Below are 19,204 nucleotides of genomic sequence, written 5' to 3'. Positions count from 1 at the left end.
ATAGAGCAGTTGAGGCAATAGAATCAAAACTTGGGTCGATGGACCCGGTCTGCAATTTATTGATAGGGAGAGTGGTGCAAAATAAACTTTGCCGCAGTATTCTTGATCAGTTAGAGAATAAAAAAGTGTTGATGACCTGGAGTAATATTCGCAAAAGTTTGCTAGACTGGATAAGGAACGCGGAAGAGATCGAGTCCCGGCGGATCAATCCATCGCGCACTGCAACGTGCTACGCATGCCGGAAGCGGCACATTCTACTCTTCTGCCCTGAATTCCAGTATATGAACTTATCGGACCGCTGGAAGTTGATCAAGCGGGTGAAAATTTGTGCCAACTGCTTCAGTGCCCGCCACTCTTCGAACAATTGTGACAAACCATTCCGGTGCACCAGCTGTGGAGAATGCCACAACAAATTGCTGCACCCAACGACACTCGCACTCGAACTGTGAAGGAATAGAATAGTTAAAAGAATCGCGTTCGCTGCTAATTAAAGACGAACGAATTCTGGAATCCGGTGAATAAATAAAATTAAATTTAAACAAAATGAAATAAATTAAATGTCCGCCTATTTGCATGCTTTGCCTGTGTCTCTTTCATATGAGAAGGAAGAATATCTGTTACTCACCTATTATAGTCACCAGCGATGATTACTTGCTCTATTTAAAACAAGTTATTTCATTTTTGGATCGTAGTTAATACCGTTTTGTCTCAAATCCTGAACATTGGCGTTTTAGCACCCTAAAACAAAGAATTACCACGGATATTCATACGGAGGACCAAGATTGCAAAAGAATTCAAGATCCTATGGAGAAAACTACGCGAATATGATTTAAAATACCGTTTAAATGCGAGTGTTCGGAATATGAGTCATATTCGGAATTTGAGTCAAAACGGTATCTATGTATTCCGAGTAATGTACAACATATCAAGTCAACATTTTTGTTGTTATTTTGTGAAATGTCTGTTAATTAATTCTCTGAACAATCCACAGACTTTTTATTAAATCAACTAAAATGCAATTATGTATGTGATCATGGACAGTGAAGGTCATGGACGAGAATATGGGCGCTGTCCACTGACGGCGCCAGAGTTCTGGTAATTTTGGAGCACCAGCAATTTTGGCGTAATTGGTTCATTAACAATTTTGCGTTTGCAGAATGAGCTATAATGCAGAGATTAAGCGATTAATCAGTTTAAGAAATGTCAGACAGTTTCAAATATAACGTAATTTATCCTTGTATTCCATCCGCTAGATATTGTTTAGTATTGTTTATGGAAAAACCTCTAGGAATTCTTTGAAATGGTTCACCAAGAACACCTAGAACCCAGAAAACATTGACATTAAATTAAACCAATCTAGTTCTCAATTAAGTCCAGCTACCTCAAAGCACATCAACAAAAATGCATAATTTATTCTCATCGGCATTGTTCATCATCCGAGTCTCATTATCCCTTACCCACAAAGCGCATTCACACCAACAAGTGGTGACGTCATAAGCATGGTTACGTCTCTTCGATCAACTGGAACTCACTCCGCTAGGTGGGTACCTACCTCCCTATTCTAATCAGTTCAGCGTTCAAGTTCACAAAGTTCGCACGCACTCGAGCCTCGAGCAGCAAATCGAAGCAAGAACGAAACGATTGCCGTGCATCCTATCGTTAAAACAGGTTCTTCCTCATCTTCTTTCGGGACATCCCGGATCGAAATCGGACTGACTTCTTCGAGTACCACAAGCCGAAACGAATTACGATGACGATTGTCTTCAGTGCTGTGATCTGGTGCGGTTGAATCGGAAGGCTTTTTCGAGCTACAAAGCGCATCGACGCAAACAACGACCGTTCAATGTGGAGCCCTAATTGTCGACCTGCGTGGAAATGCATCGCACTGATCTGGATCTTGGCCACGCTAATTGCACCTTCGGCACAACAACTCAGTTGTGAGTATTGCGTTTTTAATTCGGATTGGGAAATTTTTCAACGTGAATGTGTGATGTTTCGCAGTAAATGGTGATGAATTAAATGAACATGTACAAAAAATATTCTGGTTCAAGCAAAAAGTGTGATAGTGTTATCACAAGCAGAAACAAAAACGTTTGAAAATAGTGGCTTAATTCAGTTTAGAATGGTTTAATTTCGTAAGAAGATGAACAGAGCAATGCCCAGATGAATTACGCACTAAATGGGGAATCCCCGTTAGGGACCAAAGCCTACATCATCTTGCGTGTGTGATTTACACATTAAGATTAGTAGCTCATGTCGATCAGTTTATAGAGCTCTCTTTTACCTGGTTTGATGTTACTCGATATGTCCTCAAACACGATGGAAATCTTGGTAAATCTAAATGGTTTCTTCATATTTATTTGAAAAAGAAAATACCTCTCCAACTCAATATCGAGTAGAGGATTGTTCACTGTACTTCTCGGTATAATCTTGTTATTCTGTCTTGACATAAACAATAGTTTTTATACATGAAGATACTGGAAATATATTTTAATTTTTAAATATTGCTTGAAAATTGGTCTTATAGATAGATTCTAGGTCGATATGATCGTACCCTACAATAACAGGCCCTCCGTGCTTTGAAACCGTAGCAGGCCTGTTATATTACGGTTGCTCAGTTGAGAAGCAATGACCAGAAAATGCGTCCAATCCACAATGGTCGGATTCGTCGAATTTCACGACCAAATTCGATAGCTCGAAAACCACTAGCGCTAGAGTTTTGACGTCTTCAGAAGAAATTATCTACAATAAAAGGTCTATTTTCGGTGAACGTTGCCGTTAGGACTGTTCTATAAAGTTGTAGAGAATTTCATTCTAAGCTTTCTTGCTTGCGTTTTTCTCATATAGGTAATGTTTTATAACAAAATAACTAAATTTAGATACGGTGGTCCAGAAAAAAAAACAGTTTTTAGCTTCTACTTTTTCAATCCAAATTATTAACAAAAAAACAATATTACCATCGCTTCACATTTTTTGGATATCGCATCTTTTGGTCACAAAGGATGGTCGATAGCTTGTTTCATGTAAAAGCGTTGTTTCATGTGAAAATGTTATTTTTCTGAGCATTCTACTGTAGTTTATAGCAAATATTAGCAAGACTTCAATCTCAGACCGCATTGTGCTCTTATACTGTGCGGTTGTCTGTTATCTTTGCTGAACACGCAGAAAAAACTATCATAAAAACAATAATATTATACATAAATTTAACAAGAATTTCACATTGTTTTGGCGGTAACAAGAATTCTTGTTGTTTCAACAATCCAATATTGTTGTTTTTATGTAAGCTTTGAAAGTTTGGGTTTGACAAAGCTTTCTTGAAAGCTTTGACCATTAACAAGAATATTGTTGTTTTAAAAAGAGTTTTATTTTTAATTCAAACATCAATATTTTTAAATTGAATGGATTGTCTTTTTGATAATATTTTAATAAAAAACAATAAATTTCATAAATTTGGTTTGTTTTTTTTTTTTCTTTATTATTGGGTAATATCGTAGTTTTAGGGATGTTCTTAACATATAATGCATATAAATAATTATAAATTTAATGTTCGATGGTAGTAGCAGCGGAACTGAAAAAAAACCATATTGTAAGAAAATTTATAAATGTTTGCGATATCTCACTTACCTAATTTTAAATATATCAGCCAACGTAGAATGTAACGTGTATGTTTCGTGTATTTTTTTACATGGCTGTTCCCTAGTCCTGAAACCACAGATAAGCATATTTAAATTATGTGTGCGACAATTACGGTAATATACAAAACGTACCTTAATTATTGATGGATCACAATCGCTGCTTCTGTTGACTCCTACTTCCGGAAATTAGTGTTCCGCATACACAGATATTTTGATTTATATCTGATGATTCGGGTTCACCATTTTCACAGTTTTGTTTACAAACATATATTATGAAATCATGCCGAACATTGGAAAATGACTAATTTGTTTTTAAAAACAAGCATGTTTCATTATATGATATTTTTGTATTTTCAAGACAAGCAAACGGTAAGGTGCGTGGCTGTAAAGCTATACCATACTTAATATGTTTTGTTTGAGATCTCGATCCGATATCGGAATCCCTGTGATGGGCCAACATATGGTCGGGCTTCTACCAAACCACACTAGGCGGCTTTTTAAATTACTTGTGAAATTTTGTTCGTAAAAGAAAAACGGAAATCATTTCATAGCGATTCATATATATACTTGTTGGAGAATATCCTCAGTTATGGCATTGAGAAATATTCGATTCGATTTGTGATCAATTGAATCTATTAAACGAAATCTTGGCCAGAAGAATGGGAATTTTTTGCTGGCGCTTAGTGCGATTTGGCAGAACCCCGACCATATATAAACTCTTTTTCGTATTTTCGTACCGTATTTTACCAAGAAAAGTGATCTAAGGTGGCACTATTTCAGTTGGGAGTGGTAGAAGTTTGATAATTGACTAAGCGGACCGCTAAAGCCCGTCCTAATTAAAAACAGTTCTAAGCTAAATGCGTATCTACGAAGGAATACAATGCGGTGCAATTAAACGGAATTGTACTAAACTCGTCTTATGACATTATCCAGTACTGTTTGTTTACGTAAACTTGTTTCATTTAACTAATGCGAGACAAACATACTGAGGCTATTTTCAAATGTATGATCTTAAAACATTCAAGCTTTTCCAAAAAAGCTCATTTTCTAAGATTGTTGAAATAAAAATAATTCCTCATTGATTTTATCTTAACCAATCTTGTGGAAACAATAAATTTTGTCGTATTTTCAATAAAACGTGATGACTTAAAAATAACAATCCTATTTTTTGGTTCAATGTTAATAATTTTCTGTCCGTGAAGAAAGTTCTTAATACTACCCGAAGCTATTTCAATTTCAACAGTGCTTTTCAGCGCTATTTATACCCATTGATCCCGTTACGATCTTTGCTTGGACCCGTGCCTTCGTTTTACGCTGGACCCGTTTGCGGAAGTAAAATTCCGACAAGCGGTGGTAATACTGCAGGGTCACCGTTCTGGAAAAAAGGTAGTAGGTCACGTCTCACGGCTCAGCAATGAGCCCTAACAAAAACAAAAGGAAGGGGAAGTCTTAGAATTCACCACTTCCTTCTAAGAAACAAGGTTTCAAGACCGTCCTGCCAAAGCGTTCAAACTTCAGACTTCAGGGGACTTCAGATATTCCTTCTAACTCTAACGTTGAAAATAATTCTTCTATTGAATGAGCAATCAGTACGATTTGATTCATGATTAAGCAAATTGGATCTACCTCTAGCCCAGGTGATTCAATTCATACAAAGAAGCAAAGGATTCCGCCAATTGTGGTATCTGTTGCCGAGTTTTCTAATTTTCAGAATGAAATTTGGAGTAATCTTTTGGGGATCGAGGTTTCATTTTGGATTGCCAGGTAGGGTGATAGTCGCGTTTTTTCGGAATCCTTTGATAGTCGCAAACGTCTTTTTCAGTATTTAACTGAGAAGCGAGAAGAAGGTTGAGTAGTAAAGGACCATTTCTCGGATAGAAGCCGTGACGAAAAAACAAAAAAAAAATGCACCGAATGTCAGAAAAATAGGAGGTTTTGCTATTAACAAAAAAAATTGTTTTTGGTATTTGACATTTTGGTGCAAAATTTTGTTATTATCGCTTGTTATGTTTACTCTTATTTCAAACAAGCTCATATCATGTTTTGTTATCAATATTATGTTTTACTGTTAATGAACTTTTATCATCTACCCGTGTTGTGAATTTGAAGAAAATTTGATAACCTAACTACTATTTGCACTACAGTAAATACAAAAAAAAATGATAACCTAATTGGGTACAAGGGTCCTAATTAATGCTGGTTCTGAGTGCAAGCAACGAACCCTAAACTTCTTTTTACACTCACCAAAGCGCTCAGGTACTGTTTTGATCCCGGCCAGACGGTGAACCTTATAAGTTCGTGTCCTGGGTGGGGTGTTTATTATCATTCGCAGGAATTTGTTTTAAACCCGTTGTAGTTTTAGATGATGGGTTTTGGCGCAGCTCTCCCCGACCGGCATGTCGTAGGTATTCGATCACGGTGAGGATGATTTGCTTGTAAACAGCAAGCATATTATTCAGGGATAATGAGGACTGACGGTTAATCAAAGTTTACAGTAGTGTCAACAAGACGTTACACTTCGTCACCGTCTTGTCAACCTGTTGCTGGAAAATAAGCTTGCTGTCGAGGGTCAGTCCAAGGTAGTCAGCCTCACTGGCCCATTCCACAGTTGTGCCAATGAGGATGATTTTACAGTCCCCAAGCCGAACATGCTTAGGGGATTTGAAGTGGGGGAAAATGATGACCTGGGTCTTCGCCGCGTTGATACAAATCTTCCAGCTGGTGATAGGTGCTGTCAGGGCATCCAGGCCTCCTTGGAGTTTTGCCACTTGCGCTTTGATCACTCTATTGTTACAGACGATGGAGGTTTCATCTGCGAACAGAGACAGAATCCCGCCTTCTGGAGGATCTGGCATGTGGGAGGTGAACATATTGAAAAGCAGGGGCCCGAGGGCACTTTTGAGGGTGCCTGCGACGATGTCATGCGCATTGGAACTCGCTCCGCTGATTGAGACCCGAAATGTCCTTGCCGGTAATTGGTAATTGTTGGTGATTTTCACCAGGTAGCTGGGAAGATTGTCTCTTTGTACACGCAGAAAAAACTACGTTAAAAACAAACATATTCTAGGTAGGGTATCTGTTCCCATATTAATAACAGCCCGTATATTAATCTCAACCGTCGATAAACCAAATAAAAAATCAATTTGATTACAATTTCTCACATCGTATGTACACAATAATGAATAGACCACCTTCTCCAATGTTTGGAATATTATTTAAAATTCCGTTTGCGTAATGTTTAAGTTCACAAGACTCAAATTATTAAAAACAAAATTATAAAACACATTTATTTTCATTTTCCCACCTCTGAACTGTTGATTTGATGCACTGCTCGATTGCTACTAGCAGATTCATCTCATTTCAGGCCGTTGTTTTCCACTCAATTTCAAGCTAAAACAAATGTATCCTTTCAAAATACACTTCACAACACATAGAGCACATCACATTTTCACTTTAAATATAATCATATTTGAAAAACTAACGCGATTTCCTATAGTTTGATATAGGTTTATTTCGAACAACGTCTAAATTATTGTTGTCCGTATTCCAAACTATTTACATGGCCTGCAGCATCTGCAAGGGTTGCCGAACTAGATTTTTATTTCAAAAATGCTTGAATGAACTTTCATTGTAAAATTCAACTCTTATGTTTGTAAAACAAGGTATATCGAAGAGATAAGCTATGACAAACATAAAATTAAATTGATAAGTTGGAAAACTACAACAAAAACTGCAATTTTGTAATTATATTTCAACTTAAATACAAAACATTGAAGAATTCGGCATCACTGCAATCATATCGTTACGTATACACACAAGTAATAGTGTGCGTATTTTATGTTGGAAACAGTATTATTGATATAGGTACAGGCATAGGATTAACTGTTTTTGAATGTTATTGAAATAGGTGCATGGCAGTGATGATGTTTTTAGATAAATTCTTCTATAATGTGATAACAATTTCATTTTTGAAGTTACCAAATTGTTATCAATTAAAAATGACGTAAGCCGAGCATAATTATTCTCATGTTACTTGATTATTGGGTGAGAAATAAATGCATTTCATATGCGCATTGGCTTATTATTATTGATATAGGAACAGATACCCTAAATCCAAACATAAATTCAGTTTGTTTTGGCATCAAACATAAATATGTTTGGATCAAACATATTGTTGCATTTGAAGCGAACGAAAACTTTTTTTTTTAATCAAATGTGCGTTTCAAGTTGTTTTAACCAGCTATATGTTTGAAGCAAACATGGATATTATTGTTTTGGTTCGACCACTCATAATATTTTCTTAGCAATTCTACCAATTTTCATATTCTGGTAGCATTTGACTAAGAGATTTCACAATTCCAAACATTCATATTTCATTTACTTACCTTTCTGTACCTGAAAAACATCCTTATCATCAATTTAGAAGCAAGAAAACATATGATGCCACTCTTGCTCCTGCTCCTCTGTTGACTTCCGATCGGATCCGATCCGAACTCGAGTTTTTGTTTACTTTTGCATGAGCGAGCGAGGGGCTGCCAACTAGTGTATGTATAAATCAAACAGAGATTTAATTTTGGTTTTAAAATAAATATGTTTGATTCAAACATATTACCATTTTGGAAATAAAATGTATATTTTTGAAGCAAATGGATGAAATTTGTATCCGTGTAGTTTGTACACCAAGCCATCATCCCATACATTGTCGAATGCCTTCTCAAAAACGAGTAAGGCCATGGCGGATGTTTTTGAGACAAACTTGTTCCGTCTGAGGACGTTAGCAACTCGAGTTAGTTGGTGTACGGTTGACCGACCAAAACCAAACTGTTCCTCGAGCAAGATGTTGAGGTTTTCGACAGACTCAAGTAACCGTTGGTGAATAGCTTGCATAACCCTGAGAGAAGGCTGATGTTACGATACCTCTTGGGGAGGAAGGATCCTTCCCAGGCTTGCGGATGGGGATGACTTCCTGGACGATGGAAAGTAGCTGAGCCGGAGACACTGATTAAAGATCAGCGAAAGGTGCTCAAAGAATGGAGCTCTCATGTGTTTGAGCTTCATGTTTTTCGATGATTTGATATAGGCCGTCATTTCGCCAGCTGTGATCTCCAACTCCTCCTAGAAGTGGTTAAGAATTAGATGCTGTGTGCATATTTGTTAATGGCTGCTTCGTGTGGACTGATAATGTTCTGCCCAAGATTATGTGAGCTGACGAAATGACGACCTACTTCAGCGACCTTCTCTGCAGGAGTTATAAAGCGATCCTTAGGGGCAAGCCAGAGTAAACGCGACGAGCGATGCGACGCGACGCGACTCACGTAAAAGAATAACAATCATTATCAACAGGCTGTCAAATTACACTGTCGCGTCGCATCGCTCGTCGCGTTCACTCTGGCTTGCCCCTTAGAGTCATTACTGTCTTCTGGGATTGAAGGTGGAATGGGCCGAGGCTTAGATTTTAGTATTTTGGTCATTTTCCAGAACGGCTTAGCATAGTATGGGAGAATGCGGATCTTATTCGAGAAATCGTTATTTTTGAGGTCCACCATTCTGGTCTTGATAATTGTTGTAATTCGATTGCAGCGTGCCTTAATCTCAGGCAGTCCAGTACTCTGAAACTACCTGCGAGTGACGTTCCGCAATTAAATCAAATCTTTGGGGAGTGTACCAATGGTTAGGGTGTTGCTTACCTGCCTTACCATGTTGTTCTCGAGCCTCCGAGATCGCCTCCTCCCTGCGTTCCATAACTGCCGATCAATTGCTTCAGGCGTTTCCGGCCGCGCCTCGTAGTCGACGTTGGCGTCCACACACGTTTGGAACCGGCTCCAGTCGACTCAATGATAGTTTCGCCGGGACAGCTGATGTTGATTAACCACAGAGTCCACTTCCGCCTCCACTGAATAGACGACCAACTGCGAGATGTGGTCGTTCAAGTTGGTGATGTACAAGTCGACTGTCGAATGGACGCCGGACCGACTCAGCCAAGTGGGGGAATCCCGGCTCACGATCTTGTACGAAAGTCCAGGATGTGGGCGCTCACCTCCGGTTTCAATAGGCTGACCACCATACGTCCCGTATTAAACAGGATCCTCAATTTGTCCCTTTTTTTAAAGGTTCTTCTAAAGAGCTTCAAAATATTATTCAATCATATTTAATAATTTTGGCAGAAATCTTAACTTGTCATAAGACGAGTTTGTACTTGTAGACTTACGTCGACTAAGTCGAATCAAGTACGAGACACTGAAGACGGCCTTACTGTTGAGGTCGAAATACGTATCTGTCAAGATACAATTAAGTGGTGGAATTCAAGGGGATTGTACAAACTCGTCTTATGACAAGTGAAGACATCCCACTAAAAAGCTCAAAATAATTTTCTTAAGAAAACTTAAATCGAATACATAGAAAGTGCTTTTTTGTATCTTTATTAGAGAGATTTGTAGCCTTCGGCTGGCTCATCTCTCAATAAAGAAAGTGTACGAAACCCAACAAAAAAAGTGTCAGATTATACATATGTTATTAGTGTTGCTTTAAAAAATAATGCTATCTATGCCGTTTTGCATTTTCTAATGATCGACTTTACTTAAGGTTTTTAACAGTTATGGCCAACAGGTGCTTTTCCGGGAGATTTCTTTATACAGTTTCATCAGCGGATTGAACGGAATTAGTAACTTGGAAGGCAAGTATTTCCTGACAATCATGTCACGCCTCAACGTCAATAAAATAAATCGCAGGTACAGACATTCTAATTTTGAGATTAAGTTCATTTTCAATTATTCTTTTTGAATTTTCCGAAGTAGGTAATTCAATTTTGTTTTTAAATCTGTTTTACCACATTTTTTTTTCAATCATTTGATTCTTTTCGAAACATTAAGAATTATTCAAAGCCTTTCTGAATAATCTGAATATCGAAATCATCCACCGTAAAAAAAACCAACGGCATGAACAAATAATTTAGGGGCCCTCCTTAGCCGTGCGGTAAGACGCGCGGCTACAAAACAAGACCATGCTGAGGGTGGCTGAGTTCGATTCCCGGTGTCGGTCTAGGCAATTTTCGGATTGGAAATTGTCTCGACTTCCCTGGGCATAAAAGAATCATCGTGTTAGCCCCATGATATACGAATGCAAAAATGGTAACCTGGCTTAGAAACCTCGCAGTTAATAACTGTGGAAGTGCTTAATGAACACTAAGCTGCGAGGCGGCTCTGTCCCAGTGTGGGGATGTAATGCCAATAAGAAGAAGAAGAAGAAGAAGATGAACAAATAATTTATAAATTCACTGAACAAAATCGAGTTTGGGGCAGTTTCAGACCGAGGAATAATTTGGTCGGATCAAAGGCTAGATTTAAGGTCCTCACGTACTGTCAGGCTAGTTCAACATCAGGAGCTTGTCTGCGAATTTACAGTAGTACCAATGAACTTCATAGAATTTCTAATATTGAGACATTGCAACAAATGTCCAACAATATAATTTCCAATTTTAGACAAAAATCGTTGCAATCTTCTATTGCCAAGGTTAGCTCCTTGTACCCTTAGTATAAATTAGGTTAAGTTTATTTTAAGTAGAAAACATTGGAATTCCTACATGATTCAATTCAACCAGAGGAAATATCCTAACTGCCAGAGGCAATTGAAATGTATTAATAATAACTAAAAAGTAACATAGCAAATAAGGATGATAGTGTTAAGAAAACACGGAACACCTAGTCTAAGAGATGAATGCATGTATCCAGTATTTTGCGCGCAGTAATGGTGGCGTGAGTTCCTCCCAGTTTGACATTCAATAGGTAGAAAACATTGGCACTCATCAGGATAGCCTTGAATTGCATGAAAACTATTCGTAAATAAACAGATGTCAAAGAGCTCGCAACGCAAGGCTTGAAATATTTTCAAATCAAAATTCCTCTAATTCAAATTCATATTTTAATTTATTTTAGGTAACATGCGATCTCATCAATGGATTTCAAGAATTGCTTAAGATGGAAAGAATCATCAGAAACATTACCCTCAATATTCAATCTAGAAGGAATCTTTTTACATTCTACGTTTTCGAGTTGAACCGCGCATTTAAAACAGTTATCCATAACGCGAAAATAAAAAGGTTTCCAAACAGGATAGTTCATTTTAACTTGTTTGTGTAACTTATTACACCACCTCAATTGAACGAATCTCTCTAAATTGGGAATCTGAAATACCTACATGGTAAAAATACGAGTAGTCGAAACCATCCTGCTTGTGACGGCAACATAGTACATAATAAAATAATTCTTAGCTGAGCTTGTGGTGAATGTTAATAGAAATGCTGATAATTTTTTGAGGGTCTTATGAAGATGAGCATGCTAGCAGTCATTTAGTAGTCGCAGTTCCTTAATTTACCAGAATAAGCGCCTAGGGGGAATAGGATTTGGTTCCCAACCTCAATGAGTAGTCCTGGCGCTGGTCATTAACATGAAGTGCATAATATCACTATCAATTTGCAACAGTTTCAAATAAAATTGACATCAGTTCAAAGTCAGATCAGAAACTATGATGGTTGGAATTGCGAATTTGAGTTTGAGATGCACACTTATTTACTTTTAATGGTTTATTGTCAATCTATTATGGGGTTTACATTCTTAGATAATGAAATATTAATTTTAGAACTGTGAAACCTAAACAATGAAATTCTTGAGTAAAATCTCGCTTAACTTTTCAAAAGGTCCTTAGTAACATTTTTTTCATGAATTAATTTGAGTAGCGCAATCAACAGACCAATATGAAAGCTTTTGATTGCACTACTCAAATTAATTCATGAAAAAAATGTTACTTAGGTCCTTTTGAAAAGTTAAGCGAGAAATCTTTAAGGATCCTAGAGTAAAATATTTGACGTTCTGTATGTTTTTAACAATTCCGATGAGTGGCAATATTTTTCAATGAATCAAAGCCTACATTGATCTAAACATGTAAATATTTTCTACCTCTTGAATATCATAAAGGAACTCGTCGGAACTCACGAAGCCGCCATTATCGAGCGCAAAATACTGGATTAGATAAGTAGCAAATAAAATTAGTTTAAAAAAAAAAACTCCCAGTCAACAATGGTGTAATTTATAACGCCGACCAGCTTCAGGTTCTTCCACGTGGTGAAGACGTGCTCCAGGTGGACCAGGTAAAGCTGGTCGCAATATCTGCTCGTCTTGACGTGACGAGCGATCTTGTGCAAGGCCAATGGCTTCAGGCCGCAACTTTCGAGCCCCGTTTGGAGCTTTTTTTTCCAAACTTATTCTCAATATAATGGTCTTGACTTACCGAACAACTTTGTAGTAGGTAACAACTTCCTATATCTCAGAGATTCCGATATATTCAATCCATCTGGTTATTTCATGTCTACTAGCGCCACCCACCGAATAAATCGAAAAATCCACCAGGTAATTTTAATGATCTGAAAGGTAGCAGAAATATCTTCGAGCTGACTGGATGGACTCACATCTCCTATGCACAGAAAAGTCACAGGCTCGATAGTGCTATCATATCATATCACATTACCGCATACAAGGTGCTCACCTTTGTCGGCGAATACCACAGCAGTACTCGAAAAGGCCGGTCAATAGTGGTTAGGCTGATGCGCGACAATCGCTAGTTGCAGTAACTTATACCAAATGATGACAAAACTTCAATCATTTAGGATAAGTTACTGCAACTAGCGCTATAACTTTACTATCAGTGGAATTCAAACAACGAACTGTTGAGCAGAGTTGTAGAAAAACCTGCGTGCTTTGAAATTCAGCTTCTTGAATGAGTTATCGTCAAACTACTTAATAATCCTACCCAGATTACCAAATGACCGATAACATTCGATAACTTACAAGTACAACAATTGATGGCGAAAAATAGGAATCCAGTGCAAGCTTCTGTTTCTAAATCTGTCGTCAATAATCTATTCATTCTCAATCTATTGCAGCATTTTTTCGGGATCGTCGAAAAGTGTGCAACTACTACGAATGGAAGTGCGACAGCGGCCAGTGCATCGAGTCACACCAACTGTGCGATGGAGTTATCGACTGTAAAGACAAATCGGACGAGACATCCAAGGCGTGTGCCTTCATCCGGTGCCCCAGCTATGCATTCCGTTGCCAGTATGGAGGCTGTGTCGACGGGAATGCAATGTGCAACGGAATAAAGGAATGCGCCGACAATTCGGATGAACATCTACACTGCCCAGGATACAGTGACGAATTGTTCGCGGCTGGCAATTGCTCGTGAGTATTCTGGAGATTTGTAAAGTGGAAGAGTGATACCCAAATGTCAATTATTTCAGAAACATCGAGTTCCAGTGTCAATCTGGCCAATGTATTCCGAATGACGGGGTTTGCGACGGCCGGCCCGACTGCGATGACGAATCGGATGAACAGCAGAAACTGTGCAGTCTCGTATTTTGCCCGTCGTTTTCGTTCCGCTGCAGCTATGGGGCGTGCATCGGAGGTTATGCAAAGTGTGATGGAATCCTGGACTGCCGAGATGGTTCCGATGAAGATGAAATACTGTGCGGAAAACCATTCCCATCGACAACGCCAAAGGCGGTAAGTTCCACGACCAGCACTACCACAACGACTACTCCTTCGTCAGTGATCCAGGGACCCGTTGGATCGTGTGTGGTGCCGATGCAGCCCCTTAATGGACGAATAGTACTAGATGAATCGGCTCAGGATGTTCTAATTGGGACTGGCGAGTACATCGAGAACTTCAATTCCGTTTTTGTTGTATGCGATGAAAAATATACCATAAAGGGAGGACCAAGCAATATTTGTCTGGATGGAGAATGGTTGGATCCCTTTCCAATTTGTGAACGTGAGTTCATTAAATCTGTGTATTGTAACAAACTACGTACATAACAAAATTAATGTTTTGATTTACTGCAGGTTACTGTTCGGAAGTTCCAATCAACGGAATAACCGTTCAGCCAATTTGCGAATATCAACGAAAGCAAATCACCTGCAAACGGCCGCTACCGCCCACCACTAAAGTTAGGATCGATTGCAAAGTCGGGTATCAGAAACCGTTGGGTTCGGTCAACGAAACTATCAATTGTGTAGACGGCATCTGGGACAGTTCGGTGTTCCGTTGTGAACCCACCTGCGGAACTCCAACGCCGGATGCCGAAGCGTATATTATAGGAGGACGGAACGCTTCCATAACGGAGGTTCCTTGGCATACGGGAATTTATCGCAACTTGGAGAACGACACCATTGACGACCTTATGTCGGACGATTGGTACTACATATGTGGTGGCACGATTCTAACCGAACGATTGGTGGTTTCCGCAGCGCACTGTTTTTGGGATGTGACGTCGTTCTATGATCTACGATCGTTCATTGTAACTGCAGGGAAGTACCGCCGAGAGTTGAAGGCAATTGAATCACTCCCGGCGCAAGTGCTGCGGGTGAGGGAACTTATCACACAGCCACAGTATCAGGACTTTTCCGGGTACTACAATCTGGATATTGCCATAATAGTGCTGAGCGATTTTATTGTGTTCAAATCGTACGTGAGACCGATTTGTTTGGAGAGGAATCTACGGACTGAAAGCGAGAAGAAAATTAAGCCCAATAGTTTGGGTCGAGTGGCTGGTTGGGGGTTGACTACTTCCGGGGGAGAGCTGAGCCCCAACTTGAAAGTGGTGGACATTCCTACGGTGGACTACTATACATGTCGAGATTTTTCGCCGGTATCGTATCGGCCATTTTTAACTGGAGATAAGTTCTGCGCGGGTGAACCCAAAACAGGTATGTGACTTCATTTACTAATAATTATTACCGAAAATACATCAATGTTCTCATAAAGCGTAAGGAATTTGCTTCAAGGAAAGATACATTAATCACGTCATGCAAAAATATGCAATTTTTCGATTATTATCATTCGATTGTATCATTAGATCTCACTTCAACTCATAAAATAAAAAGTGCTTAAATTTTCTTTCGAATATTACAGGGACTAGCGTCTGTCAGGGCGACAGCGGCGGAGGTTTTGCACTGTCCAAGGAAATATCCGAGGAAACCGTCTACTTCCTGTACGGAGTCGTGAGCTCGGCTCCTCGTTCCGCTAGCGGAAGCTGCGACAACACCAAATACGTCGCCTTCACCGAAGTGCAAAACTACATCCCCATGATCCTGGACGCCGAAAGTCGATTCCCTGTGATATGAGAGGTAGCGATGAAAATAAATGATTAAAACACAATGACTCAGGTTTTGATTTATTATTTGTTCGTTACTTCATAAATGGAATGTACTTAACAGAAATCCTATACTTTTTTCTCTCTGTCGGGAAAATTTTATTCCACTCAAGTTACAATACATTCGTAAGGTTTTTCGATAAAATCACAAAAAAAGCTTCACGATAATAAAAATTGTTCTCATCTCTTCGACGCTGGGTTTTCGGTAGGGGAACAGACGGCTTTGGCAGGTTTTGTTCTATTATTGGCAGGGGGGTTTTTGTCGACCGAATTTTATTAAATTCGGCCACAATATTCTTTGATATGCAAATAATGTTTAGGCCAAATTTGAGCATAATCAGTCATAAAAAACCCCCCTGACAATAATAGAACAAAACCTGCCAAAGCCGTCATTCCCCCTACATCTTTTGTTTTGCTTTCTAAGCTTCACACTGATTTCATTTCTAGATTATTGGAAATTGATTAAAAAAATCGGCTGAACACGTGATTTTATAAGCAAAATTACAATAAAGTGTAGAATCAGAAGCATTCTTGATAAACAATCAAAGGCGGTAAGGCATTGCATATTTGTTCATCTGTCAAAATCAACCTTTACAAGACTGTTTGACTTCGAGTTCAAGTTTACCAAGAATCGGAAAAGCTGAAAAACGAATCGACCTTATACTTGTTTGAACTACTAACTTCAACCGGCTTGATAAAGAAGCGATAGATCTATATTTGTTCGTCAATGTAGCATCTCTCCAAATACAATTAGTCTATTACTACGAATGGATATTTGGAATGTTTGGAATTCCTATTCTTTGTTGTTGGATTGTTTGGTCTATCTTCGTCAATCGCGATTCTGCTGCTAGAGCAGCAAGAACTGTCCTATGGAGGTTTCACTGGATTGTTGTTAGTCTTGTAGCGGACTGTAGCTGTTGGCGGTGTTTCGAGATGGCGGAATGTTGGTTCAGATTCGCTGAACCTTCTCCCGGTTGAGCTTGCTAATATCCAGACAGATCGGCAAAGGTAAGATCCAGCTCGGCAGCGATGGCTTTGTACTTTGATTTTTCTTTGGTAACCTCCTCTGAAATAGTAAAAGAATGTTATTTTACCAATTCATAAGTGCAAAGATATAATTATAAATATTAAAAAAGGGACATTTTTCAAAGGGTTTAAGACCTATAGATGTATAGACAATCGATGACAAACACTTTTATTTTAGAGAGTACCAAGCTTATTCAAATAATCGACTAGAGAAATGTCATCAAGGTGGCCTAAACACATGTCAGGATCTAAAAAAAATCCAGCCAATTATCTTCAAATAGACTTAGGTGAATAAATCCAAGGCTTTCTTTTATCCGTCAAAATAATACTGAAGTTATGATACTGCGGCGAAACTTCAGCTACGAATTTCAATTGCCAACTAATCATCACGGGCAGCAGGGACTTTGTCCAAGGGCTTGACGATCCCTCCCCAGGCCATCTGCGAGTTGTGGGGCTTGCCTAAGATGTGGTGGTGTTTGACAGTGGGCCCTGTTAAATTCCTATAAAAAGCTGCATGTATCCGCAAGTAGGCTCCACCAAAGCGACCGTGTGCCGCTCAAAGCGCACAAGTCCAAGTCCTGGTGTTAGGTGGGACGATAAACAGCCCTGACACGACGGCCCTCCGACGAGACAGGAGGTTTGCGCAGGCCCAATAAGCCGCCTGGAAAACCAATCATTACGAACAATATAAGAGATAATGCGACTCGATATAATCGGCAAAGACCTGGGCGACGAAAAAGGATCACGATTGGGAGCTTGGAACATGGAACTGCAAGTCGCTAGGTCTCGCAGGTTGCGTCAAGATGATCTACGATAAATTACATCTCCGCAACTTCGACGTCGTGGCGCTGCAGGAGATTTGCTGGACAGGACAGAAAGTGTGGAAAAGCGGGCATCTAGCGGCTACCTTCTACCAAAGCTGTGGCACCACCGACGAGCTGGGAACCGGCTTCATAGTGCTGGGTAAGATGCGCCAACGCATGATTGGGTGGCAGCCAATCAACGCAAGGATGTGCAAGCTGAGGATTAAACGCCGTTTCTTCAACTATAGCATCATCAACGTGCACTGCCCACACGAAGGGAGACCCGATGACGAGAAAGAAGCGTTCTACGCACAGCTGGAGCAGACATACGATGGATGCCCCTGCGGGACGTCAAAATCGTCATCGGTGACATGAACGCACAGGTAAGAAGGGAGGAAATGTATAGACCGGTCATCGGACCGGATAGTCTGCACACCATATCGAATGACAACGGCCAACGATGCATAAACTTCGCAGCCTCCCGCGGAATGGTAGTCCGAAGCACCTTCTTTCCCCGCAAAAATATCCACAAGACCACATGGAAATAACCTGACCAAGAAACGGAAAACCAAATCGACCACGTTCTAATCGACGGTAAATTCTTCTCCGACATCACGAACGTACGCACTTACCGCAGTGCGAACATTGAATCCGACCACTACCTCGTTGCAGTATGCCTGCGCTCAAAACTCTCGACGGTGTACAACACGCGTCGAAGTCGGACGCCGCGGCTTAACATTGGGCGGCTACAAGACGGTAGACTAGCCCAAGGATACGCGCAGCAGCTGGAAGTGGCACTCCCAACGGAAGAGCAGCTAGGCGCAGCGTCTCTTGAAGATGGCTGGAGAGATATTCGATCCGCCATTGGTAGCACCGCAACCACTGCACTTGGCACGGTGCCCCCGGATCGGAGAAACGACTGGTATGACGGCGAATGTGAGCAGTTAGTGGAACACCGCACGAGGGCAAACGATATAAACGGGCACGGAACAGACAAAACTCGGAAGAAGCGTTAGCAGGAAGATCGAGACCGTGAAGAGACGGATCAACTGTACCGCGCTAATAACACACGAAAGTTCTATGAGAAGTTGAACCGTTCACGTAAGAACCACGTGCCACAGCCCGATATGTGTAAGGACCAAGGGATGTATTTGTCGCTGAAAAATGCAAAAAACAAGCGACAAAAGAGAATAGCGATAACTCTTTGTCCTCATCTGCAGAGGATAAAGACATTGTTGCGTTCCATTTTATTTGCAACAAACATGGAGAGGTAATTGTTGTGAACTTTTCAAACTGCGATAACTTGTATATTTCAGATGTAAAACACAAATCATGTCAACAGATGGTTAAGTTTATGTCTAAACTATGATAACTGATACTTATTTAACCAAAAACATCATCGGAAATTGACTTCTTCTCAAAATACGCGGCAGGCGATCATTGTCCTATTCTGTTGCAGTTTGGGACAAACGCTTATTGCGAGTTGAGTTTGTCCCAACATTTACAAGAGAGGACAAAGTTGTTGTCATTGGCAATGT

At 39.8% G+C, this 19,204-nt stretch overlaps 2 protein-coding genes across 7 annotated transcripts in view; one reads left to right on the top strand and one right to left on the bottom strand.

Moving 5' to 3' along the window:
* The first annotated feature begins 1,573 nt into the window (after positions 1 to 1,573).
* On the top strand, positions 1,574 to 15,842 carry LOC134227611 (modular serine protease-like). The gene is made up of 5 exons (XM_062709227.1): positions 1,574 to 1,937; positions 13,570 to 13,867; positions 13,927 to 14,456; positions 14,528 to 15,391; positions 15,597 to 15,842. Exons 1-5 carry the CDS (start codon positions 1,844 to 1,846, stop codon positions 15,806 to 15,808), a joined length of 1,998 nt encoding a protein of 665 aa, XP_062565211.1. The 5' UTR covers positions 1,574 to 1,843; the 3' UTR covers positions 15,809 to 15,842.
* Positions 15,843 to 15,846: 4 nt separating this feature from the next.
* The window catches only part of LOC134227607 (tropomyosin-2), a 129,953-nt gene continuing 126,595 nt past the window's right edge, over positions 15,847 to 19,204 (bottom strand). For all 6 annotated transcript variants that reach the window (XM_062709221.1, XM_062709211.1, XM_062709208.1 and 3 more), the window contains one exon: positions 15,847 to 16,903. In XM_062709221.1, the coding sequence (XP_062565205.1) occupies positions 16,821 to 16,903 (83 nt within the window). In that variant the 3' untranslated portion in view covers positions 15,847 to 16,820. The remainder of the gene's footprint in view (positions 16,904 to 19,204) is intronic.

The sequence above is a fragment of the Armigeres subalbatus genome, chromosome 3 (assembly GCF_024139115.2).
Source record: "Armigeres subalbatus isolate Guangzhou_Male chromosome 3, GZ_Asu_2, whole genome shotgun sequence".
Taxonomy (NCBI): domain Eukaryota; kingdom Metazoa; phylum Arthropoda; class Insecta; order Diptera; family Culicidae; genus Armigeres; species Armigeres subalbatus.
Note: the sequence above shows the minus strand (reverse complement) of the source record. Positions and strands in the feature narration are given on the sequence as shown.